This window comes from Marmota flaviventris, chromosome 9 (assembly GCF_047511675.1).
Source record: "Marmota flaviventris isolate mMarFla1 chromosome 9, mMarFla1.hap1, whole genome shotgun sequence".
Classification (NCBI taxonomy): domain Eukaryota; kingdom Metazoa; phylum Chordata; class Mammalia; order Rodentia; family Sciuridae; genus Marmota; species Marmota flaviventris.
The window spans coordinates 6076490-6102536 of record NC_092506.1 but is presented as its reverse complement, the minus strand read 5'-3'; the positions used below and the strand labels follow the sequence as shown (position 1 = coordinate 6102536).

Here is a 26047-nt window from a genome sequence, read left to right as displayed (position 1 = left end):
AAAGATGGAATGGAAAAAATGAGAGAGACTGAGACATTCTTCAGGAGAGCAGCAGAGGGCCCATGATTGTATCAGTTGATGTTTGAACATGAACTTCTATTATATCAGACTTGCCTTTAGAGGTTAAGACTAAAACCACATGGTTCTCTAGTAGTTTCTGGTGTCCAGAACTGTCAGCATTGATTTTTTCATAATAGCACTTAAGTAAGTTCACTACTTCTTTAGATGTGCCATGCTGGGGTACTGGGTTTCTGATATTCAACTATAGACTTTGTGTTCTTTGTCTGTCTCTGTGTGTGTCTCTCTTTATATATGAATAGAACTTAAAAGGGTTAACTGTCTTCTGCTAACCTGTCATTAGATCACTTTATCCTTTCAGTCTGAGTTAGATGCCAATTATCTTGTGTGTTCCTTTAGCACCTCATATACCTAAATTATAGAACTTTGCACTTTGCCATATGAAATGTCATATTCATATGTCTCTTCCTTCTGAACTATGTGAATTCTTCTAATTCAGAGATTATATTATGTATCTCTATAGGCCTAGGTATACATAATAATATACATCAGTGGGTTTTTTAAAATATTTATTTTTTAGTTGTAGTTGGACACAATGCCGTTATTTTATTTATTTTTATGTGGTGCTGGGGATTGAACCCAGGGCCTCACGCATGCTAGGCTAGTGTTCTACCACTGAGCCACAACCCCAGCCCAACATGTTTTAAGAATAAGTAAATGCATATATTGAGTAGTTATATATAAGCATTTCCTGTCAAGCTCCATAACATATAATGATGGGGGCTAGTGATGTAGCTGAGTGGTAGGGTGTTTGCCTAGCATACACAAAGCCCTGGATTTGATCCCCAGTACTGGGGGGAAAAAAAAAGATTATATATTACCATATTCACAAGAAGCATTTTTTTTTTCTTTTTGTGGTACTAGGGATGGAACCTAGGGCCTCATACATGCTAGGCAAGCACTCTACCACTCAGCTATATCCCCCAGCTCTATCTTACCCTATTCAGACAGAAAATAAACATTCTTGGAAAGACAGCATTGCATCGTAGTGTGTAGACTTCAGAAAAGGCCAGGTGTGTGTGTTCGAATCCCAGTGCTGCCACCTAACTAACTTGGACAAATTAATTTTTTGAGTCTTATGATCCTCCTTTATAAAATGGGCATAATTTATGCCATACATAAACTTGTTGCATGTACCAAGTGTTCAGTAGATGGCAGCTGTCATTATTATTAATTGTAGGCCCTCTCTGAGAGCTGTTCAATGAGCTCTCACTTATTTGGTTGCCTTGTTGTTAGCTATAATTCGCCCTCTCTATGATATACCCTGTAATCACCAAGGTTACAGAGATTTAAAATTGTTCCAAGAAGTTTTTTTGAAAGTATTAAATACAGAAAATGCTTAAAAGAGACCATTGCTTTTCTCCTGTTTAAATATTTATACTAAAAATTCTTAAAGGATGTGATTATGATATGTACCATTAACAAGCATAGATAATCCTAGACTTTTTTATAGAATTGTCTAATATGCATTTTCTAATAATTTTTTCAAATGTTTTCATTGATCTTTACCTATAGTTCTTGACCTTTTTCAGCCGATTTATAATTATTATCTAATATCTAATAAAGAATTTACATTTCCTTCCCTTTTCCCATTCTTCCTTCTTTCCTTTCTCTCTCCTTCCTTCCTTCCTTCCTCCCTCCCTCCTTTAATTGAACCCATGGGTACTTAACCACTGAGCCACATTACCAGCCCTATTTATTTATTTTGAGACAGGGTCTCACTAGGTTGCTCAGATCCTGCTAAGTTGCTTAGACTGACTTGGAACCTGCAATTCTCCTGACCCAGCTTCTAGAGCTGCTGGGATTACAGGCTTGCACCACTGTGTTTGGCTACATTCTTTATTGTATTTTGGGATTCTGAGCTCAGGGACAATGTTTATTCCACTAAAAATATATCTAGTACATGGCTCTCTATATTTCCTAAGACATTAACAAGAATTTGCTGATGTCTGACTATACTTTCATTTTCCTGGACATCTTCATTTTCTAGGAGACTGTTTCTAACTCTGATTTTAGGGACACTGTATTAAATGTAGTGAATCATTATAGGAAAGTGGTGAATACTAAATATTTGGAGCCAAATTGACCTGGCTAACTTTGAGCAAGTTGTTTAACCTCTGAAAATTTTTTCACCTATAAAAAAATATGGGTTAGGTATAAATCTTTTGTGATGGTTAAATAAAGTAATACAAGTAAGATTGTATTACTTGGTGCAAAATTTTTTTGCACCATTCCTAGAATAGAGAAAGCCATTGTTGAAAAATTTAAAAGGTACATCTTATATTTGTAGGGAAGTATCACAGTATATTGGAAAAGCATGGGCAATTAGGATTGGAAAGACTTAGGGTCAAATTCCATCTCTATCACTGAAGAGCTAAGTGACTACCGACAAGTTGCCTAAATTCTCTGATCTTTTTTTTTTTTTTTTCTCCAATGGGGATCATAGTACTTACATTACAGTGTTGTTGTGAGGTAATGTACATGTAGCACCTGCACAATGCTGGTCACATTGTAGGCAATGACAAGTGCTGTCCATTACTGCTACCATATGCAACATTTGCTTTCAGGTATGAGGATCCTTAAAACCATTCTGTGAGGTAGATAGGGTAGAAATCTATAGTTAAACATGTTAATAAAGATGAATACAGTGAAGCATGCCATATAATTCCTCTCTTTCCTCATGCTGTCTTTCTACATTTTTTAAGTTTCATCAGGGTTCAGTGTTTTTTGTTTGCCAGTCATTATTATAAGTGTCTCCATGTAGGTATTATCTTTGTTTTGCTGACCAGAAAATGAGGTCCAGAGCAGGGAAGTTATTTTTTTTTCATGGTAATTTAAAATATTTTTTACAGAACCAATACTAGAACACAGGTCTTCTGACTTTTGAGGTTACTCTGTAGCTTTTCCTTATAGATAAATGTTAGAATAAATTAATTCAATAAATGAATGAATTCAAGTGTCTGCTTCTTTGACTCAGAATCTTAATACAGAGTGTCATAAAGACATTAAAATGGTAGAATTAAGATAGTTACTTTTCTCAGCTCTAATCCAAATTAATTTTGAATTTGTTTCAAAAGATGGTTTTGACATTGTAGGTTTTACTCATATATCTCCTCAAATTCCATGAAATAGGCACTCTAACCCAAAAAATGATGGCTATTTAAATTCCCTTTTGTGTATAATTCTCATTCTCAAAGATGTTTCTCCTTGGATAAACAAAAAGCTTTCTGAGGTATAGGTATTTTTATAGGAAGAAACACCAGGGCTGGGGATGTGGCTCAAGCGGTAGCGTGCTGGCCTGGCATGCGTGCGGTCCTGGTTCGATCCTTAGCACCACATACAAACAAAGATGTTGTGTCCGCCGAAAACTAAAAAATAAATATTAAAAAAAAATTCTCTCTCTCTCTCTTTCTTTTTAAAAGAAAAGAAACACCATATTGAATTCATTTGTGCTCTTGGGTTTGTATATTTGTGGTGGATGTTTTTATTGCATTGTTACAGGTTGATGAAAAGCCCAGAACTTTGATGACAGATTGTCTGATCATAAAGCATTTTTTACGCAAAATCATCATCATACACCACAAGGTAAGCTATTCTTTTGCACAATATTGCTTCTCTTGTGTATGTCATATGTTCTCAAGAAATTTCTACTCTGGAAGGTATGAGGATCCTTAAAACCATTCTGTGAGGTAGATAGGGTAGAAATCTATAGTTAGACATGTTAATAATGATGAATACAGTGAACTTATAATATTGGATTGATTTGGTTTCTATGCCCTTCAAGTAATCCTGTCCTTTATCCACTCTTCCCTTCCTCTCTTTTCCCTTCCCTTCCCTTCCCTTCCTTTCTCTTCCTCTCTTTCCCCTCCCCTCCCCTCCCCTTCCCTTCCCTTCCCTTCTCCTCTCCCTTTTCCCTTCCCTTTGTACTAAGGATCCAGGGCTTTGCACATGCAAAACACATACTCTGAACTATGCTCCCAGCCAGGACAGTTTTAATGTTGGTTATGTCATACACCTAAAAAGGCCCTGTGAATAAAGAGCTTTCTTTTGGATTCTTATTAGCATCTTCTTGCTTTTTCTTTTGGGGGTGGTGGTGGTACCAGGTATTGAACTCAGGGGCACTTGACCACTGAGCCACATCCTCAGCCCTATTTTGTATTTTATTTAGAGACAGGGAATCACTGAGTTGTTTAGCACCTCACTTTTGCTGAGGGTGGCTTTGAACTCGCAATCCTCCTGTTTTAGCCTCCTGAGCCACTGGAATTACAGGCATGTGCTGTAATTCCACTGCGCCCAGCTTATTAGCATCTTCTTACTACTTTATTGTATCACTTTAGATACCTGTTTTCCCTCCTCCGGGCTTCATTTTTTTTCCAACTTAGGTAATAAACCTTACAGGTGATCGCCTTCTTTTCTAAAGTGATTATAAGAGCAAATAAGGAAATTTGGATATTATTTCCAAATTTGAATAATATCTTGAACATTGAAAAGCTAAAATTTTTATTATTATCTGTAGTTAGATATTTATAAGAGGAATATCATTAAGCATGTAATTTAATCTCCCCTTTTCTTCTGTCTTTAGCAGGATTCACTATTCCAAGTGTCTTCATACATTTATGCATTTAAGCCTCACAACTCCCTACATGAAGTAGATTTTGTTATCATCAACCTCACTTTATAGCTGAGAAAATTATGGTACAAAGGTCAAGGAACTTGCAGAGTCAGGATTTGAACTCAGGCAATCTGGCTTTAGAGTACCCTGTTACCTTGTTATATAGAAAAACGTAGATTGAAATGGAATAATTAGAACAGTAATGTAAATTGGAGAGAGGACATAAAATCAAATGGATATAGGGAAGAAAAAGCAAATGAAAATATAAAGAATTATTTATTATATTTTGGATAATAATAGAAATAAGATTGATAGTTCTGCCAGGTTCAATGGCACATGCCTGTAATCCCAGTGACTTAGGAGGCTGAGGCAGGAAGATTGCAAGCTCAAAGCCAGCCTCAACTGCTTAGTGAGGCCCTAAGTAACTTAACAAGGTCCTGTCTCCAAATAAAAAATAAAATGGGCTAGGGATGTGGCTCAATGGATAAGCACCCCTGGGTTCAATCCCCAGTACCAAGAAAGGAAAAAAAAATAGTTCCCTTAAAAAAGAGAAGGGATAATTTGGAAGAATGGCAAAGGAGCAGGATTTCCTTATAATTTGAGACCACCTAGAATTGTAGTGTAGGAGTTAAATTATATTTGAGACTGAGAATTTGTATAGAACAGGCAAGTTTTAAGTAAGCTTAGTGAGAGTGCAATTGAAAAAGGTAATAAAGATCAAGTGGAAAAAAAAGTGATAAAGAGTATACTTTTCTTCCAGGTTCATCCATGTTGTCAGAAATAATAGAATTTCCTTCTTTTTTTTTTTAAGACTGAATAGTATCCCTTTGTGTTAGCATGAAATATTTTCTTTATCCATTCAAATAAGCCAGGCACAGAAAAACAAATACCACATGATCTCACTTATGTGGGAATCAAAAACAATTGAATTCATAGAAGTAGAGAATATAATGGTGATTACCAGAGGTTAGGGGAAGGTTGGAGAAGGGAATAGGGTCAGAGGGTCCAAAATTTCAGTTAGGAGGAACAAGTTTTGGGGATCCATTGCTGTTCCAGAATAATCCAATTCTGTTGTACTAGGATTGGCTCCAAGGTGCCATAAGACTGAAGAAAGAGAGGCCAGGAAATCTAAGATTGCATAGAGTACAAATTTATTTGGGGACTCCCTGACAGAAGTGTAGTTCTGGGCAGCAGCAAAACCATTTGAATCCCCAAATTTGGGACAGAAAGAGGGGCATATTTGGGGGTTAGAACAAAAGTAACTTCATTGTGGCTGGAATGTACCTGGTTTTCTTAAGATCACATCAAAGAGTCAGGGTCCAGTCATAAAGCTCAACAGATGATTCTACAGGTTTTATTTATTATAGATTGCTAGGGAACTATGAAGGAAACACCAATCCGGGTTACTCTGGGACAATCCTGGCAGTTATGACTCCAGATGGCTGCAGTCATATCAAGCTGAATCTTGTATAATTACATAGTAGGGTGACTATAAGTAATAATAATAATGTATTTCAAAATAGCCAAAATATCACATTGTATCCCATTAAGGTATATAATTATGATTTATCAATTAAAATAATATTAATTTTAAAAGTTAAAGAATATCCTTTTCCTCCAATGATTAGTATAGAAGGTTTTTTTTTTTAAGAGAGAGAGAATTTTTTTTTAATATTTATTTTTCAGTTTTCGGTGGACACAACATTTTTATTTTATTTTTATGTGGTGCTGAGGATCGAACCCAGCGCCCGGCGCATGCCAGGCAAGTGCGTTACTGCTTGAGCCACATCCCCAGCCCTATAGAAGGTTTTTTGTTTTGTTTTTTTGGGGGGGTGGGTACTGGGGATTGAATTCAAGGGCACTCGACCCCTGAGCTATGTTTCCTGCTCAATTTTGTTATTTTATTTAGAGACAAGAGTCTCACTGAGTTGCTCAGCACCTCACTTTTGCTGAGGCTGGCTTTGAACTTGCGATCCTCCTGCCTCATCCTCCCAAGCATGCATCACAGCATGCGGCTAGTACAGAAGTTTTTAATTTCTATTTTTGGTTCATATGAAATCTCACGCCTCATTTGTTGTGTTGCAGGTCAGATTTAATTTCAGTGTAAAGGTAAATGGAATCCTCTCCACAGAGATCTTTGGGTAAGTCCTTAACTTAAGATAGTGCTATCGCTTTACAATTTTTCTCTGCCATTACTGTTTCTATTTCTAATAGGTTCACAGTTTGATTTTATTTTTTATAGATGGACACAATATCTTTATTATATTTATTTATTTATTTTTATGTGGTGCTGAGGATCAAACCCAGGACCTCATGCATTTGAGGCAAGCACTCTACTACTGAGCTACAACCCCAGCCCCACATTTAATTTAAAAAAAATTTTTTTTAATTATATATGGATGCAATATCTTTATTTTGTTTATTTATTTTTATGTGGTGCTGATGATCGAACCCAGTGCCTCACATGTACGAGGCAAGTGCTCTGGCACTGAGCCACAACCCCAGCCTCCACAGTTGTTTTTTTTTTTTTTCATTCCCCACAGTTTTTTGATCCAAAATTACCTTGAAATTAATCTTGTGAGACCCTTCACATTTTCCTATTCTCTATTAGCTTCTAATGAGTAAGTAGATTCATCTGAACCTTTCATGTTTTTCCTTTTCACTAGAGAAGGTGAACTTTAAAATTGCCATTTTTCCTTTGATTATTTGGTTACTGAATTTCAGTAATCTCTGGGGTGGTAGTAGTCATGGGCCAAAATTTATATTAATTAGAGGTTGGTTTAAGATGGCTTAGCTTTTCTTTACTTTGCAGGGTAGAGAATGAACCCATTTCGAACCTGTGGAATGGAATTGCTCTTGTTGTGAGCTATCAGCGTTATGTGAGGTGAAAGCAAAAGCCTTGTCCCTGTCCATGTTTTACTCCTGTTATGAATGTGCATAGAGTTGGAAATGGTCTCCCCTTGTCATTTATTTTATTTCATTATTATTTTTTTTCCTGTGATTGAGTTCAAAGGCCTTTTACCACTGGACTACATCCTCAGCCCTTTTTCTAATTTTTCATTTTGAAATAGGGTCTTACTAAAATGACTAGGCTGGCCTTGAACTTTGACTTCTCTTGTTTGACCTGCTTCAGGCTTCCAAGTAGCTGGGATTACAAGTGTGCACCACTGCTCCTGACTTTTTTTTTTTTTGAAACAAGGTCTCAGTATGTTGCCCATGCAAGCCTCAAACTCCTGGGCTCAAGCAGTCCTCTTGCCTCAGCTTCCTACGGAGCTGGGACTACAGGTGTGTACCACCACACCCAGCTACCCCGTAATTTCTACGTTTCAGGTTTCAATTTTTCTATTAAAAAATAGAAATAAAGCTTTTAAGTTTTTATATTGAAAACTTATTATTATTTCCAGATCCTTGAATGTTCTAATTAACCTGTGGACATATTCTTTCTCCTTTCCAAGCATTCTTTTCTTTTTTCTTTCTTTCCTTTTTTTTTTTGGTACTAGGGATTGAACTCAGGGGTGCTTAACCACTGAGCTACATCCCCAGCCCTTTTTATATTTTATTTTGAGACAGGGTCTCACTGACTTGGTTAGGGTCTCTCTAAGTTATTGAGGTGGGCTTTGAATTTGTGATTCTCCTGCCTCAGCCTCTCAAGCTACTAGGATTACAGGCATATGTCACCACACTCAGCTCTTCTTTTCTTTTATAAATGGAATGAGACAAGCTCTACTAATTCCAATCCCATTTAGACATGAAGAGACTGGATTTAAAGTTTACTTAACTCTTGGCTAGAGAGATAGTATGAATACAAGGGAATTTGTTGTGTTAGTTTTTGGGGCATCAACCTTTTGCATGGTTTGGAAATCTCTCTCTCGCTAGCTCTTTCTCCTTCAGACCAAAAATATACATCTATGGAGGAAATGGTAAATAATCTGGACATACAGAACCCTCTGTCATGGATTCCTTTGTTATCCAGCTACCACAGAGTCCAAGGTGAACACGAAATATACAAAGAAAGATCTAAGTGTGCTTAAGTCCAACTAATACATTAGTTGCATAAATGCAATGGTTTCTGCCTGTTTATATGCCCCAAGGAGTCATAGATCTTTTTTAAAATATATTTTTAGTCGTTGATAGACCTTTATTTTATTTATTTATATGTGGTGCTGAAATGAACCCAGTGCCTCACACATGCCAGGCAAGCACGCTACTGCTGAGCCGCAGCAGTAGCCCTTTTTTTCATTTTTTAAATATATTTTTTTTAGTTGTAGTTGGACACAATATCTTTATTTTATTTATTTCTTTTTATGTGGTACTGAGGACCAAACCCAGCCCCTCGCACATGCTAGGCGAGCGCTCTACCACTGAGCCACAACCCCAGCCCCAGAGTCATAGATCTTAACTTGTTAAGTCCTGTACTTAAATCATGCAACATACCACTTAACAGTAACTTTTAAATAAATTTTATTACTGGGTGTGGTGGCAAATACCTGTAATCCCAGTGGCTCAGGAGGCTGAGGCAGGAGGATCACAAGTTCAAAGTCAGCCTCAGCAACTTAGTGAGGACCTAAGCAATTGAGCTGAACCCTGTCTCAAAAAATAAAAAGGGTTGGGGATGTGTCTCAGTGGTTAAACATCCTAGGTTCAATACCCCGTACCAGAAATAAATACATAAATAAATAAATAAATAAGTGTGTGTGTGTGTGTGTGTGTGTGTGTTTAGAGGTATATTTTAGGTGAATGAGTAGAGTATTTGGAAGAAATATTTCCATGTATATATGAAAATAAAAATAAAGGATATATAAGGGGCTGAGGTGCTTGCCTAGCACATGCAGGGCACTATGTTCAATCCCCAGCACCACATAAAAATGAAATAAAAGTATTGTTTCCAACCTCAACTAAAACAGAATATTTTTGAAAAGGATATATAAGCTCTAGATTATGATTGCCAACATATTTTAATAAACCTGTGTCAACTTTGTTGAAGTATTCATATAATTGAAAACTTAGGACTTAATGGGTTAAGCCTTGAAACTTCCCATGATTTCTGTTTTCTTACTCTTGCACAAATTACACCTCAAATGAGAATATTTTTTATTCTTTAATCCAAAACTACACCTGATATATTTAATGATCTTGTAGAATCATCAGGTCTACAGGTAACATCTAATTATCATAGCTTTACTGACAAGAGTTTACTGAGCCAATGTTTTGGGATAATTGATTGGTTTGGAGGGAGAGGAAAGGCTTACTACTAGTATTTCTTCTCTGTTTAGAAAACAGCTGTTGGAAAGTAAACAAACACAAAATTTCATTAGATTTTTTTCTAAGAGAGAAAGTCTTATTTCTTTCTCACTGGTCCTATTAAACCCTAGTCTCAAACCTAGATGAACAGGGGAAAGTGTAGCATGTGTGAGAGCAGACATCTGAGTATCATGGGGCCAGTTTTAGCCATTTGTCCTTCACAATCCCATCACATAGTGCTGATCTTTGAATGACCTTAGAAACTTCTGCTTGGAACAGAGTCATCTTAGTGAGTGAAATACACTATGGAGAATAAGAAACTGCCAGTAAAAACAGAAAAAGCAGGAGCCATGATATCTCTGAATTGCCAAATTTTCTTCCCTTTCCATTGCTGTGATTCCTTAAGTGAGACAGAAGTTACTTATACCAGCAAAACTGATATGATAGTGTATGTGATTATGCATATCTTAGAGGTTATAAAAGGAATTTTTAATGCCTTTTACAATAATTTCTTAAGAGGGGAAAAAAGTTAAATTTGTCTTGTCTGTTTTCTGACAGTAGACCAAAATTCATTACAACTGAATCACACTGTAGCAGAATCCACCCTGTGCTAGGACATCCAGTAACACTTTTCATCCCTGATGACGTGGCTGGCATGGGCTTGTTGGGTGAACTGATACTGACCCCAGCCGCTGCTCTGTGCCCCAGCCCAAGAGTCTTTTCCAGCCAGCTGAACAGGATTTCTTCAGTTTCCATATCCTTTTGAAAAAAAGTTCAAGGCAATTGCCTTTGAAGATGGGTTTTTACATCCCAATTTTAAAGAAAGCCTTTGTATATTATCTAGAAGTGTTCTGATTTGTATAAAAACATATAATCCAACATAAAAGACAAGTTAATTTGCCAGAGAACTGAGAAACTATAAGCTGTGATATATATGCCATGCATTTTCCCTATAAACCAACATGACAGAAGCATGGACTGGATGGTGCAAGAAAGAAAAATTAGGCTAGAAGAGTAGTTGGAGTTGACTAATCAGTGTTTTGTTTGTTTTATACAAGTGAATAAATAGTCATAAAAAAACTAAAATTTGGCAATTTTCTTTAGCATCTATACGTATTTCTATATGGACCTTCTGGTCTGCCTCTGGTATTGTCAAATCAGGAGCAGCCCAGTACTACTGTCTTGAAAGATATATGTTATTTCATTGACTGGAAGAAACACCAATTGTGTATGGTGCCTAATTTGGATCTCAATTTGGATGGAGGTATATATCCCTTTCTTTGCACAGAAATTCAGAAACTAAAGAACATTAGAAAAATTAAGGAAATATAAATAGCAGGTGTATATAAAGACAGGACACAATGATCTGATGGCTTATTCTGGGGTGTCACAGTGGTATTCTGGCCTCCTTTGAGGGTTGTTGGAGTGAGGCAATGTATCAGATAGGCAAAGACCAATCAGAGCTTGTTTAGCACTGCAGCTTGATGTTGGTTCTCGCTCACTTCTACTCCTTCGTCTATTCCTGGTCCTTCTTCTAGGGACTTGTTCAGAGGATTTCTATTTTCCTTAATCTGTTGATGTAAGGACAAGGTGAGCAAGGGACCAATGGCTTCCTTGAACTCTTGTGGAAGAGAAATACACTTGCCAATGAAAGTAGAAAACCCATATAAAATAATTAGAAGAAATTAAAACACAACCTAAATGCCAGACATAATAGTATTAAATCTATCAAGCTGGCTGTTGTTAGGTCGGTGGTGGTGACTTGGTGGTGACTTAGTGGCAACTTAGAACAAAGCAGCCTGTGCCGGAAAAGAACATCAGTCAGATGCCAGTGGAAATGCCTGTCAATCAGCCAGATATCCTGACTAAAGCCTGTCAATCAACAGGACCCCCCTGGCCAATCCTGCAGTTCAGCCAACTCCCCTGACCAACTCCAAGGGGGCAAGGGACTCTAAGAACACCTTTTCCTGGCCTGAGCCCTTCCCTTCCTGCTGTAAGCCCCATAAAAGTCCAGTCCAGTTGAGCTTCCATGTGGTTTCTCCTCAGACCCTTCCCCTGTCCCCTCTGTGGGTCTGATCGAGTTCCGCCCAGGAGTGATATCTCAATAAAGCCTGTTCAGCAGCCCTTTTAAATCTGCCTCCTTTGGCCGCTGCCTGCCCTGCCTGATCTGACAGCTGTATTATTTATGTAGGGCTGAACACATTAGCTTTGGGTGAGTTATGCTAAAAGTTGGATGATTAATAAATGGGCCAATAAATAAAACTGGGAAATAGGACTGTGCAAATGTGAACTGATGCCTAGGAGGTTTATCATTCTGTTGCTGGCTTGAATCCTTTGAAATCTGGAAGGTAGTCTGGTCATTTGGACCCTGGGAAAAATGTCCAGTAGGGAAGAGGTATTTCTAGCATTGTGATTAGCACAAAAAGATAGAAGTGTCCTAGAATGAGGCAGTGGTCTCCAGGGAATGACAAAACCTCCAGATAAGGTTCTTTTTCTCGAGTGGGTAGTAATTCCAGAGAATGGCTTTGAGAGGAACTGTCCTTGGAAAGGATATTTGGATATAAGTAGTTTGATGAGGAAAAACTGTTTAGTCTTAACAGATGGGATATCCTGCCTTCAGAATTTTGAATAGAAGGATGACCTAAGTGAACTTCTAGGAATCTTGGTATCTTTTATCTCTTTCATTTTTATTTTTAGACACTATTGATTTCCTTTATTATATTTTTACATGATGCCTGAACTTGCTCAGTTAACTCTGAAATGAGTAATGTAGAATACATTCCTTCATGTCCTTCCTTTATTTATCTAAAGGTCAGAACAAGGATTCATGTGGAGGTACTTTTCTATATGGAACTATAATATAGAACTATCCTGATACATTCTATAGGATCCAGCTGCTAGAAAGTGACCATAGAGCATTGGATTACTTGGGAATACAAATATATGGTATTGGGGTTAAGAGCACCAATTTTGAAGTCAATCTGGCAAGGCCCTCAACTCAGTTCCACTACTTAATTGGCTCATGTTGAGAAAGATATTCAATCTTTCTGTGCCTCTTTTCTCATCTGTAAAAAGGCATATGAATAGGTCCTACTCCAAAGTGTTGTGAGATCTAAACATTGTGATAGTTCATGAGAAAATTTAATATGATACTTGGCATATAGCACAAGTTAGCAGTTTATCACAAGTTAGCTGCTTTCATTATCATTACTCAAGTTTGAATCAGATCTCTGCCTCTTACTAGCACAACCTGCATTAGAAATTTGTATGAGGAATAAATCAATTTATTGTTGGAATGCTTCTCAGTAAATGCAGAGGAGTGTTGTTTGGTTTACATTTACATATCCAGTTGTTATTCTGATGGTCTTCCAGTGAGTCAATATTATTCTATCATGTGGACAGAAAAACAAGTTCAGGAATGGAATGGAGTGTTCAAATGTAGATTCTTATTCTAAGGTCCTTTTTGTTTGGGATATAAGTTCTTTAATCAATTAGCATTTTGGGGTCTTTACTTACCTTAGAAACTGTGTAATATCTTGTCTTCTAGATTTTGTGCTTCCAGATGTGAGTTATCAGGTAGAGTCCAGTGAGGGTGCTCAGTCTCAGAATATGGACCCTCAGAGACAAACTCTGCTGCTTTTCCTCTTTGTGGATTTCCACAGTGGATTTCTAATCAAGCAAATGGAAATATGGGGTAGGTACAGAATGGGGCAGCCAGCTCGGTTGTGCCAAATGCTAAAAGGATAAAGAAAGGGAAACATTTAATGCATCTATCTGAATTATATATTTTTTATAGAATAAAGAATTCCAGTGAAAAGTTTTGCTTAATAAATTAATAAATTATATGCTCTGTAGAAAAGATATATATGTTGATGTGTAATGCCAGATTCATGGGACCCCAGTAGACCTCCAGGAGCCAAATCCGATGCAATCACACAAGAGTCTTTATTGCAAGCTTGAGCCTGGACTCACACTCGTTCCAGATGCAGCGGTCCCAGGGAGTGAGTCTTGGTCCTTTTGTTCAGTGAGATTTTATAGTTTTTTGGTGATACTCTATGCGTCACAACATCACTCAGAAAATCACTTCACACCGCGGGAAAATCAAACAACGACTCTTAACATTGATTAGCACATTCACTGGCAGAAACAAGTTGGGTAGGGGTGATTGGTTAGTACAAGAGGGGGATTCCTTTGAACTGATTGGTTTAAGCCACGAGGGGTGTACGTGCTAAACTACATGGTGTCCCAACATGTTATCAACTACCATAAACTACTGGGGGGTCATCTGGCATCCCAGGTATTTTCCCTGTCTCATGCTGATTGGTGGTTGCTGGAGGGTTGCAATGGGTCTTCACCTAGCCTAACGGAGTCAGGGCCATCTGGGTCATCTCTCCTGTTATTTGCAGACAAAAAAAAAAAAAAAAAAAAATCAGCAGGATGGGTATGTGCCTAGGCGTGCTCTGTGGGTTTTTCCAAGGACAAAGGTCCCCTTCCTTGGACAGTCTTTGAGGTAGAAGCTGTTTTCAGAAATGGAGTCACATCAGTTTCTCAGATGCAGTACTTAAATACCAACATTCTGGGATTTTGGTTGGCTAGAGGTCAGCAGACACTTTCTAAAATTTTCCCTGACAGGTATATTAACTTAGGTTAGTAGCTTTCAACTTTAATTGCACAATGTATTACATGGAGAGCTTCTACAAAATGTCTAAGTATTGTACAGCGCAATGGTACACATCTGTAATCCAAGCAACTCCAGAGGCTAAGGCAGGAAGATCATAAATTCAAGGCCAGCCTTCACAACTTGGTAAGACTGTGTCAAAATAAAAAATAAAAATGGCTGGGGTATAGCTCAGTGTACTAGCTTTTTTTGGTACTAGGTTCAATCCCCTGTACACACACAAATAAAAGCCTAATCCTTACCCCAGAGGTGGGGTGCAGGTGTCAGGGGTGTTTTGTTTTGTTGGCCTAGGGCCTCATTTATGCTAAGCACTTCCACTGAGCCACATCCCTGTTCCCTCTTAACATGTTTTTTTAATTAATTTTTTTTTTACACAAATGGAGCACAACTTTTCATTTCTCTGGTTGTACATGATATAGAGTCACACCATTTGTGCATTCATACCCATACATAGGGCAATAATGTCTGTCTCATTCTACCATGTTTCCACACACACACACACACACCCTCCCCTGCCCTCCCCCCTGCACAATCCAAAGTTCCTCCATTCTTCCCTTGGGCACCCCCTCAACATGGATCAGCATCCACTTACAGAGAAAAAAAAATTGGTCTTTGGTTTTTTGGGATTGGCTTACTTGGCTTAGCTTGACATTCTCCAACTCCATTCATTTACCTGCAAATGCCATAATTTCATTCTTCTTTAAGGCTGAGTAATATTCCATTGTGTATATATACCACAGTTTCTTTTATTTAATAAAATAATTAATTTATTTATTTATTTTCTCTTTTTTATTTGTTCTACTTAGTTGTACATGACAGCAGAATGCATTTCAATTCATCGTACACAAATGGAGCACAACATTTCAATTCTCTGGTTGTACATGATGTAGAATCACATCAATTTGTGCAATTGTACCTGTACCTGGGGCAGTAATGTCTGCCTCATTCTACCATGTTCCCCGCCCACACCCTCCATTCCCATCCCCCCCCCTGCACAATCCAGAGTTCATTCTTCCCTTGCCTCCCCACATTATGGATCAGCATCCACTTACAGAGAAAACATTTGGTCTTTGATTTTTTTTAGGATTGATTTACTTTACTTAGCATAATATTCTTCAATTCCATTCATCTACCAGCAAATGCCATAATTTTATTCTCTTTTAATGCTGAGTAATATTCCATTGTGTATATATACCACAGTTTCTTTATCTATTCATCTATTGAAGGGCATCTAGGTTGATTCCACAGTTTAGCTGGTATGAATTGAGCTGATATAAACATTGAGGTGGCTGCATCACTGTAGTATGCTGATTTTAAGTCTTTTGGGTATAGACTGAGGAGTGGGATAGCTCAGTCAAATGGTGGTTCCATTCCAAGTTTTCTAAGGAATCTCCATAACTGCTTTCCAAAGTGGTTGTACCAATTTGCAATCCCACCAGCGATGAATCAGTGTACCTTTTTCCCCATATCATCGCTTATGGGAGACCAACCTTGCATGTGACTTCAGGTGGCAGATGCTGCTAGATGCCCCGCCCTTCTTGGGTTTGAGGGACCTTTCTTTGTGCATGGGCGTGCCTTCTTACAGCCCCAGGGGTGGAGCTATCTTCTCCTGTTCCTTTGTAATATTACCCCTTTCCCTGTTTGGGATAGAATGTTCCATGGAAATGCCTTTTGTGTGTCCCCTTATCTTACTGTACCCTTGGGTGTGGCCTACCTAGATGTCAGTCAACCTGCTGACAACAGACATCATGAAGCTAGACTCAGCCCCTTGAAACTGACCCCTTGCCTCATTTGAATAGCCTCTCCTCAATAAAAGGGGTCAGCACATGCGGGAGCTCTCCCTCCCCCCCCCTCCCCCCCCCTCTTCCTATGGAGCTATCACAGCAATCCCAAAGAAAAAGGTATTTCTGTCTCTTGTGTGGTTATTTCACGCAGCTCAGTTAGCCCAGTTCCCCTGGAGTGACACCTGAGAGTTTTAGTCGGGAGCAACCTGGCAAATTGGTTCCCTGGGTGGGCAAAAAGGTCTAAGTGCTTAAGCCCCCGGGACAAAAGCTGCACTTGCCAGCACTTATTGTTGCTTGAATTGTTGATAATTGCCATTCTGACAGGAGTGAGATAAAATCTTAGAGTAGTTTTGATTTGCTTTTCTCTAATTGCTAGATGTGTTGCACATTTTTTTCATATATTTGTTGATTGATTGTATATCTTCTTCAGTGAAGTATCCGCTCATTTCCTTAGCCCATTTATTGATTGGGTTATTTGTTTCTTTCAGTGTTGAGTTTTTTGAGTTCTTAATATATCCTGGAGATTAGTGTTCTATCTGATGGGCATGTAGTAAAGATTTTCTCCCATTCTATTGGCTCTCTCTTCACGTTATTGATTGTTGTAGAAATAGAAAAAGCAATCATGAAATTCATTTGGAAAAATAAGAGACCCAGAATAGCCAAAGCAATCATTAGCAAGAAGAGTGAAGCAGGAGGCATCACAATACTAGACCTAAAACTATACTACAGAGCTATAGTAACAAAAATGGCATGGTACTGACACCAAAATAGACATGTAGACCAATGGTACAGAATAGAGGACACAGAGACAAACCCACATAAATACAGCTATCTCATACTAGACAAAGGCGCCAAAAACATACATTGGAGAAAAGATAGCTTCTTCAACAAATGGTGCTGTGAAAATTGAAAATCGATATGCAGCAAATGAAATTGAACCTTTATCTCTCACCCTGCACAAAACTCAACTTAAAGTGGATCAAGGACCTAGGAATTAGACCAGCGACTCTGCGACTAATAGAAGAAAAGGAAGCCCAGATCTTCATCATGTTGGCTTAGGACCTGATTTCCTTAACAAGACTCCTAAAGTGCAAGAAATAAAATCAAGAATCAATAAATGGGATGGAGTCAAACTGAAAAGCTTCTTCGCAGCAAAGGAAACAACCAACAATCATTAACAAGTTTTTAAAGCTTCTTAGGTTTCTGGTGTCATCTGGACTTGAGAACTCTTCATCACCATACTGCCTTTCTAGGCATGCACTGTGAAAAAGTGAAAGGGCTTGGAAGGCAGACTACAGGGAGAATATCACAGCCAATCATAGCAAATAACTGGCACCAGTCAATGTGAGTGTTTCTGATCTGGAGTTGTAAGTGATAGGACCTCATTTGTTGATGATGCTGCCCTCAAACTTGCATAGTTTTCCTGGGTTCGGTTTACAACTCTTGAGAAGCTGGTGTTCTTTGGTGCCTTTTTCTATTGGTTAAGGCCAGGGGAATGGGAAATAGAAGAGACCCAGACTTATGAGACTCCGACAAGGAGCTTTAGGTGAGGATATCTGGGGCAGTTATCTGGCCTGTGCACATAAAGAGGCTGATAAGAGAGGCAGCTTAATATTGTGGAGAGGACTTTAGGGTAGAACCAAGAGAGCTGGGTTTACTTTTAACTCTGATAAAGTTTCCTCAGTGATATTTGAAAAGAAAGTCAAATAAATCATCTGAGCCTCCCTTTTCATATATGTAGCATGAGCTTGTCAGGCTAGGTAATATCAAAGCCCTTCCAAGGCTAAAAATCATCTTAAGACTTAAGATCTGGCATTTTTAAGAACATCTGCCAGAGGATAACCTTAGGATTATACCTTAAGATCTCAGAAACAGTGCTGTCATTCTTGTAATTTATACACCTCTGTTTAGCTTGACTCTGACGGTCTACAGTGTCTGAATAGTTGTAATGAGTATTGAATTTAAAAGAAAAATTCATTGCTGCTGTCAGGCAGTGGTGTACACCTATAACCCTAGCATTTTGGGAGGCCGAGGCAGAAGGATCACAAGTTTGAGGGCAGCCTCAACAACTTAGTGAGGCTCTGTCTCAAAATTAAAAAAAAAAAAAAAATGTAAAAGGGTTGGGGATGTAGCTCAGTGATAAAGCATTCTTGGGTTCAATATCCAGTACCAAAAAAGAAATTCATCACTACATTAGCAAACATAGCAAGTGTCTTTTTAAATCTTATAATCTGGTAATTTAGGACTAGTCTCTGAAGGAGATAGTGAGAGGAGGTTGATGCAGATACACTAATTTTACCTTGTCTTTCCCCCTCTTGTAATCCTTGAAAGCTTTCTCCAGAGCTCCTCCTTTTAGGAAACAGATTGTTCAGAATTACAGCCTGTTTCCATGCATCTTTTAAAAAGCACTTCCTTGGCCTTTTTCCCACCTTGTCATGGTAACTTTTCTATGATTAACTCATTATTTTATACAACGTCAGAAGCATCTGGTGGTATCAGCAGTTTTAGGAATGAACTTTGGCTTTTTAATTAAATGTCTGCTTTCAGAAGAGTCTGATTTCTTGAGGCTTTTCTTAGGATCAGACTGTAGAACATGCTAAGTCATCATAGCAACAGCATTATTTCCCCTTTGAATACTGCATGTACATTTCAAAATACTTCATTTCCACTACCCCAGTTTATCTACACAATGTATCTGAAAGAACATATTTGAAGTGAGGAAAGTGAAATGACCCAGTCACCACTACTGATGGCAGAAGTGATCCAAAAATCTTTGTTCTCCTAATTCTAGTTCCAACTCCTTTTTCCATATTTTACCTTCTCTACCAGAAAAGCATCATGGTGTCTTGTGGAGAAAATGTTCTTCTGACTTCCATTTTTTTTTAATGTTTATTTTTTTAGTTTTAGGTGGATACAATATCTTTATTTTATTTTTATGTGGTGCTGAGGATTGAACTGAGTGCCTCATGCATGCTAGGCAAGCGCTCTACCTCTGAGCACAACCCAGCCCCCTGACTTTCATTTTAAATACAGTCCTAAGAAAAGCCAGCCAGCCTCAGGCTGCTTCACTGGGATGTCTTTGAACAGACTAGCCAAAGAAAAGTAGAGAAACCTGAAAATAGAAATATTCATTAAGAAGCATTTTTTCTAGGTTCCTAGTAAAGTGAATTTGTCTTTCTATCTGCTGCACCAGGATCATTAAACAATATCCCATTGTTTGGTGACATATTTTTGCCCATTGTTCTTACATGTCAGCTTTTCTGAGTGATGGTGTTTAGAGGTACCTGTGGTTACTTACTGAGAGGTCATCCCCCATTTAAAAGGACCTCATACCAACAGTTCTCAGGCTCATCTTTGTGTTAACATTTCCTTTACTGCAATACATCTGAAAGAAATGACATACTGTTTACAGTAGCTTGCCTCAACACTGATGCTCAAGTAGGAGAAGAGGAGGGTTAGACACATTCTCCAGGAGATTTTCTTCCCCCTCTTTCTCTTTCCCTTTGAGAGTTACCAGTATCATTATTTTATAGCATGCATTAAACAGGATCCTTCATTTATTTCTTCAAAAATAATGTAGTTCTTCACTTTAATTTTCCTGAAATTTCTTTTACTTGTAAGTAGGAATTGGGTAGATTGATGAGTTGCTGGGAGGAATTCATGTAAACAAAAGTGGACAGGCAAAAGTGGCTGCTGGTTCCTGAGGCGTCTTCCCTCATCCCAGCCCTGACTCCCAGCACATGAAGAGTAGTCATCCTCACTCATAGTTACCAGCATTCTGCCCTCTTAGGACTCCACACTTTGCTCACAGCCCAACTCAGCACCATCCTCATGGAGAGCCACAGTGCGGTACGAGATTCCATCCAGGCCATGGTGGACCATGTCTTGGAGCAGCATCACCAAGCTGCCAAGGTAATAAGAAATTCACGACTTCTTTCTAAAAGAGAATGTAGAGCAACAGTGCCTCAGACCCCCAGCCCCTTATGCCCATTCTCTCCTCCTCTGCCACCTAGGTGTTAGTGTAACACTGCATCCAGCCTAGGAACTCAGGCTTTCATAGAGTCACTATAGCCAGCTTGCTTAGTTTATCTTCTTCTAGATAGGTTTGAGTAAATTGGGACCAAAATAATATAGAAAAATGACTGATAACTGTGTCTCTTCCTAATCTGTATATCACCCCATCCCATACATCTTGTGGAGCTGCTGCTTCCCTAAACCTTGTCTTTTCCCCCTGTTTTCCTAATTCTTTATAATACCACATTCTCCTCTTATCTTTCTGAATTTCTCCATCCTGCACACTTGGTAACGCATTTCCTACTTCATATAGCTCCCTTTTCAGGGAAAAAACAGCCATCTTAAGAGAGCAAAACTTAAACAAACAAACAAAAAACAGTAAATGTACCTGCTATGTTGCCCAGTGTCTTACAGCTTGTCTTTTTCTGAATGTGCATGTGTCACCTAAGTCATATCTATGGGAGGAGAGAACATTTAAAAATTTTTTTTGATCCCTTATTGTTAGGGGACAGGGATTCTCTAAACCAGTCTGAAATTAATGTAGTCTCCTCCACTATTTTCTCTAGGCTCATCAGAAACTACAGGCCTCACTCTCAGTGGCTGTGAATTCTGTCCTGAGTGTGGTGAGTGGAAGCACCAACAGCAGCTTCCGAAAGACATGTCTCCAGGCTCTTCAGGTTGGTAGGAGATTGGGGGATACTTATAAGTGCCAGGGTTTTGCTGGGTGCTGTGGCACATGCCTGTAATCCAAGCAGCTTGGGAGGATGAAGCAGGAGGATCATGAATTCAAAGCCAGCCTCAGCAACTTAGTGAGGCCCTAAGCAGCTCAGTGAGACCCTGTCTCTAAATAAAATACAAAAAAGGGCTGGGGGTGTGGCTCAATTATTGAGTAACCCTGGGTTCAATCCCCAGTACCAAAAAAAAAAAAAAGTGCCAGAGTTTTAACAACATCCTATTACCTATCTTTGTAATGTATACAGTGCTTTCAGAATATATTTTCATTTGCTTCCACTGTGATTCTACATAGTACCAGGTCTAAGTGTTTTAAGAAGTGTTAGTTGAATAAATAGTAGTATGTTTACTATTTTACAAACAACAAAAATTATTTAAGATCTGAGCTTCCTTTAGGTCACATAGCTAGTTAAGAGAAAACTATGATTAGATTTGTGATTCTCAATCCCTTGTTGAAGAATGCTTTGCTACCTCTGGGTAACAGAATGCATTGGAAATAACTGAGCAACCATGCATTTTATGTATATGACAGTATACAGTGGTGTAGAGAGTATTGGAATCAGAGGTTTGGCTTCAAATCCTCACTCATTTGTGATTTTGCTTTGTGGACTTCAGCCTACATTTAACTTCTCTGAGCCTTTTCTAAATTGGAAAAAATAATAAACCCTCACAGGGTGAGGACTGAATGTGTGCTATCATCTAAATTTTTATATCTCCCCAAAATTCTTACATTAAAATCCTAACTGCCAAAATGGTGATCTGAGGAGGTATGGAGCTTTTGGGGATAATTAGGTTAGGTTCTGTCATGAATAAAATTAGTGCCAATAATGAAAGATGTTCCATAGAGATCCTCGGGCCCTTCTGCAAGTGAGGATGAAGGGAGAAGTAGGCAGTCTGCAAATGTAAAGGGGCCCCTTACTAGAACCTGACCTTGACTTCTAGCCTCCAGAACTGTGAGAAATACATTTCTATTGTTTATAATCTCACTGGTCTGAGGTAATTTGTTAGAGCAGCCAGAACAGGCTGAGACAGTGAGAAACCACATAGCACTTGCTAGGCTCTTGATAAATGTTAGTTTCTTTCTATCCTTTTAGGAATATGTGCCAAACAATTGGAATTATCAGTGGGTAACATTCATTCCATGTTTGTTGCTTCATTTTTAATTTTTTTCTTAAAAAGTAGTATAATAGAAAATTTTAAATAATAACTAATACATTTATCACAACAATATAAAATTTTGCATATTTTATCACATATAGTTGTCACCAAAACATTGTATACTCATATGTAATTTGACATTTTCCCATTCTAACAGTCCTAGAATTTTGTTTTGATTAACCGATATTCCACTGTGTTGTTTTAATTTAATAAACCATTTCTCTAATGTTAGATATTTAAGTTGATAACATTCTTTCTGCTGATATAAATAGTGTTTCACTTAATATTTATTGTGATAGCCAGGCACGATGGCATATGCTAGCAGCTTGGGAGGCTGAGGCAGGAGGATCATGAGTTTAAAGCCAGCCTCAGCAATTTAGAAGGCCCTAAGCAATTTAGTGAAACTGTGTCTCAAAATAAAAAATGAAAAGGGCTCTAGGGATGTGGCTAGTAGTTACTCCTGGGTTCAATCCCTGATTAAAAAAAAAAAATTATGTGTAGTATGTGTGTTGTGTATGGTGATAGCTTGGTTATTTTGAATTATTTCCAAGAATGTATTTCTACAAGTAGAGTTAGTGAGTCAGAGGGTATAAGTAGTACATTTTATCATAGCTTCACCTTTCTGGATCATGTGGATAACACCAGGATAGTTAGAAGAAGCTTAACTTTTATTCTACCTGTGAGATTTTGGGGTGGATCACTTCTTTTTGAATTTCAGTTTTCTAGTTTTTTGTATTGGGTGATTACCCTGGCCCCCTTTAATGTCTTGCAATTAATTCTATATTATAAAGTGTCAAAGATTATTGCTCATTCTAGTGGGTATAGACTATATTCTTTGATTCCTTTCCTCCCTAAAAGGATTGTCTGAGTAAGAGTTCTTATATTAGCCTAAGTGGTCATTGGAGTCTCTGCTCTCTTGGAACTTATTCTGCATAAAAGCAGTTTTATAACCCCTTCATGAACAGCTGGATCTCTTATTTCCTGTAGACATAGGAGAACCAAGACCTTGGCTAAAGAATCTTGCTTTAGGCTACAGAAATGGGAAGACTTATGGGAGCCATAGCTACCTGTCTCATGTCAAGTACCCCCAGGCGTTTTTCCTGCCTCTCCTGCTCCCATAGAGACTAAAGAAACTCTGAATACAATGTGAAGAATATCATTGTTGTGTGCATCATCCTCTCCCCATTTAAATGTCCTGTGAGTACTTCTGCTTTGGTTTCCAGTACTGGAACTCAGCACTTTCTATCTGCCTATTTTAGGCAGCTGACACACAGGAGCTTGGGACCAAACTGCACAAAATATTTCATGATGTCACTCAGCACCGATTTCTTCACCACTGCTCATGTGACATGAAGCAAGTAAGTGCAAAGTAATAATCAGTACTTTGGTGGACAGCTTCCATTTTAATGTGTGGGGAACCTGAATTCAGGGTGGGAAAGTACAAGTACTTTAGATTTCACAGTCTGAGGCTAGTCTTTCATCAAGGAAGCCTGAGGTCTAGAAAAACTTTCTAGAATAAAGTATTACATAGAGGTTGAGAGCATGGTTAGACATTGCTTAAATTCCATTTATGCCACTGTCATTATTATGGAAGTTATTTTACTTTTCTTAAGCCTCAGCTTTTACAAATTTTTTTATATTGGGAATTGAACCCAGGGCCTCAAACATTCTACTGCTGAGCCATATCTCTAGCCCTTTTTAAAATTTTTATTATTTTAAGACATGTCTTACTATGTTGTCCTAGCTGGCCTCAAACTTGTGGTCATCCTATCTCAGCCTCCTGAATCGTTGGGATAACAGGCATGTGTCACTGCAGGCAGCCAAGCCTCAGCTTCTTTATCAGTAAAACAGGAATGATGCATGTCCAAAATTATTGTTGTGAAATTTGAATAAGATAATGTATGTAAAGTGGTATGCACATAGCTACTATTACAATGGTAATGATATGGTTTGATTCTTGCATTTACTTTTTTTTTAATACTTATTTTTTAGTCATAGTTAGACACAATACTTTTATTTATTTATTTTTATGTGGTGCTGAGGATTGAACCCAGGGCCTCACACATGCTAGGTGAGTGCTCTACCACTGAGCCACAACCCCAGCCCTTGTATTTACTTTTTTTTTTAATATCCATTTTTTAGTTGTAGGTAGACACAATATCTTTATTTCAGTTTTATGTGGTGCTGAGGATTGAACCCAGAACCTCATGTGTGCTAGGCAAGCACTCTACCACTGAGCTACAACCCCAGCCCTGTATTTACTTTTGACTAATAAAAAATACACTTTCATCTGTTCACCCTTCTCAATGTGGAGATCTAAAGTTGCATCAATTAAGATTTCTAGGGCTGGGGATGTGACTCAAGCGGTAGCGCGCTCGCCTGGCATGCATGCGGCCCGGGTTTGATCCTCAGCACCACATACAAAAAACAAAGATGTTGTGTCCACCGAAAACTAAAAATAGATAAATAAATAAATAAATATTTTTTAAAAATTCTCTTCTTAAAAAAAAAAAAGATTTCTAGGCATGCAAAGTCAAGTATCTTCCACTTGTTTTGTATTAGATTCCTTTAAGGGAGAATCATAATAGGAAATTCTGAATATCTCCCAATTTTAGGTATAGCTGATAGTAGTGATCCAGTTGAAGTCCCACTTTTCTGACTTTCTTAGCTGTAACCTGTAGGATTGAGTCTTCTGGAGCTAAAGCATAAGATAATAAATAAAGAGATTAAAGATAAAATTATTACATGGTGGTTTTGGCCAAGATGGAATAATAGGGACTAGATTTGCCTCCTCCCCAAATTAACAAAAATTCTGGACATAATATATGCAATGGCTCTTAAGACATTAGATATCAGGAAATAAGTAGAATAGTCATTTGCAAAAGATGGAAAAAAAAATTGATTTTGTTTCATCAAGCAAAATGATTGCCCCCAGAACACTGCTTAGAGAATTTGGAGGACAGAGAACAAGGAGGGGGAATCTAGACAAAGCTTGGTGGTCTCCCTAAGATGAATAGGTGAAATTGGGAATCCAGGGATACTGTCTCAGTCTGCTGTGCAGAGAGGAAAACCTTATAATCTGTGGAGCATCAAGTAGAATATACTAAGAATACTAAGAAGAGTCTTATCTTAGGAGTGGAGAAAAACTAAACTTACAATAAACAGTCCTCTGTTATCATCTAACAACATTTGAAAGCAGAAGCAAGACCCAAAAGGATCAAAATGTTTTCAGATAATTCAATGGCATTACAAAACAAATTTCAAGAATGTTTATAGGAATAGCCAGGTACACACACCTGTGATCCCAACTACTTGGGACGCCTAGGCAGGAAGACAAAAAATTTGAGACCAACCTCAGCAACTTAGTGAGATCCTGTCTCAATAAAATCAAAATCAAAAATAACTGGGAATGTAGCCCCAGTGGTAGAGTACTTGTCTACCATGAACAAGTATCTGGGTTCAATGCCCAGTAGTGAGAAAAAAAATACCCATAACCTACCCAGGTAATATTTGTAGCACCTTAGAAGCCATAGAAAACTTACTGCTTTGCTAAGAATCAGGAAGAAACATCCCACAATGACAAAACTTAATCAAAACTGATCCAGAACTGACATAGCAGTTAGAATTAGTAGATAAAGAGATCACTAAAAGTTATTTTTTTAATATTTTGTAAGTTTTTTCAGTGTGGCCAATTTGAGGGGTGGAGTTTGATTTAGAAAATGATATGATATTTTTCTTTTACAGAGAATA

The 26047-nt window shown here is 38.1% G+C and overlaps 1 protein-coding gene across 1 annotated transcript in view; it reads left to right on the top strand.

Annotated features, from left to right (window-relative positions):
* Top6bl (TOP6B like initiator of meiotic double strand breaks) overlaps window positions 1-26047 on the top strand; it is an 86835-nt gene that overhangs the window by 44313 nt on the left and 16475 nt on the right. Inside the window, exons 5-13 of the mRNA XM_071616025.1 lie at window positions 3580-3663; window positions 6776-6831; window positions 7503-7574; window positions 10493-10685; window positions 11045-11195; window positions 13479-13625; window positions 20184-20305; window positions 20974-21084; window positions 23557-23655. Coding sequence (XP_071472126.1) covers window positions 3580-3663; window positions 6776-6831; window positions 7503-7574; window positions 10493-10685; window positions 11045-11195; window positions 13479-13625; window positions 20184-20305; window positions 20974-21084; window positions 23557-23655 — 1035 coding nt within the window. The remainder of the gene's footprint in view (window positions 1-3579; window positions 3664-6775; window positions 6832-7502; window positions 7575-10492; window positions 10686-11044; window positions 11196-13478; window positions 13626-20183; window positions 20306-20973; window positions 21085-23556; window positions 23656-26047) is intronic.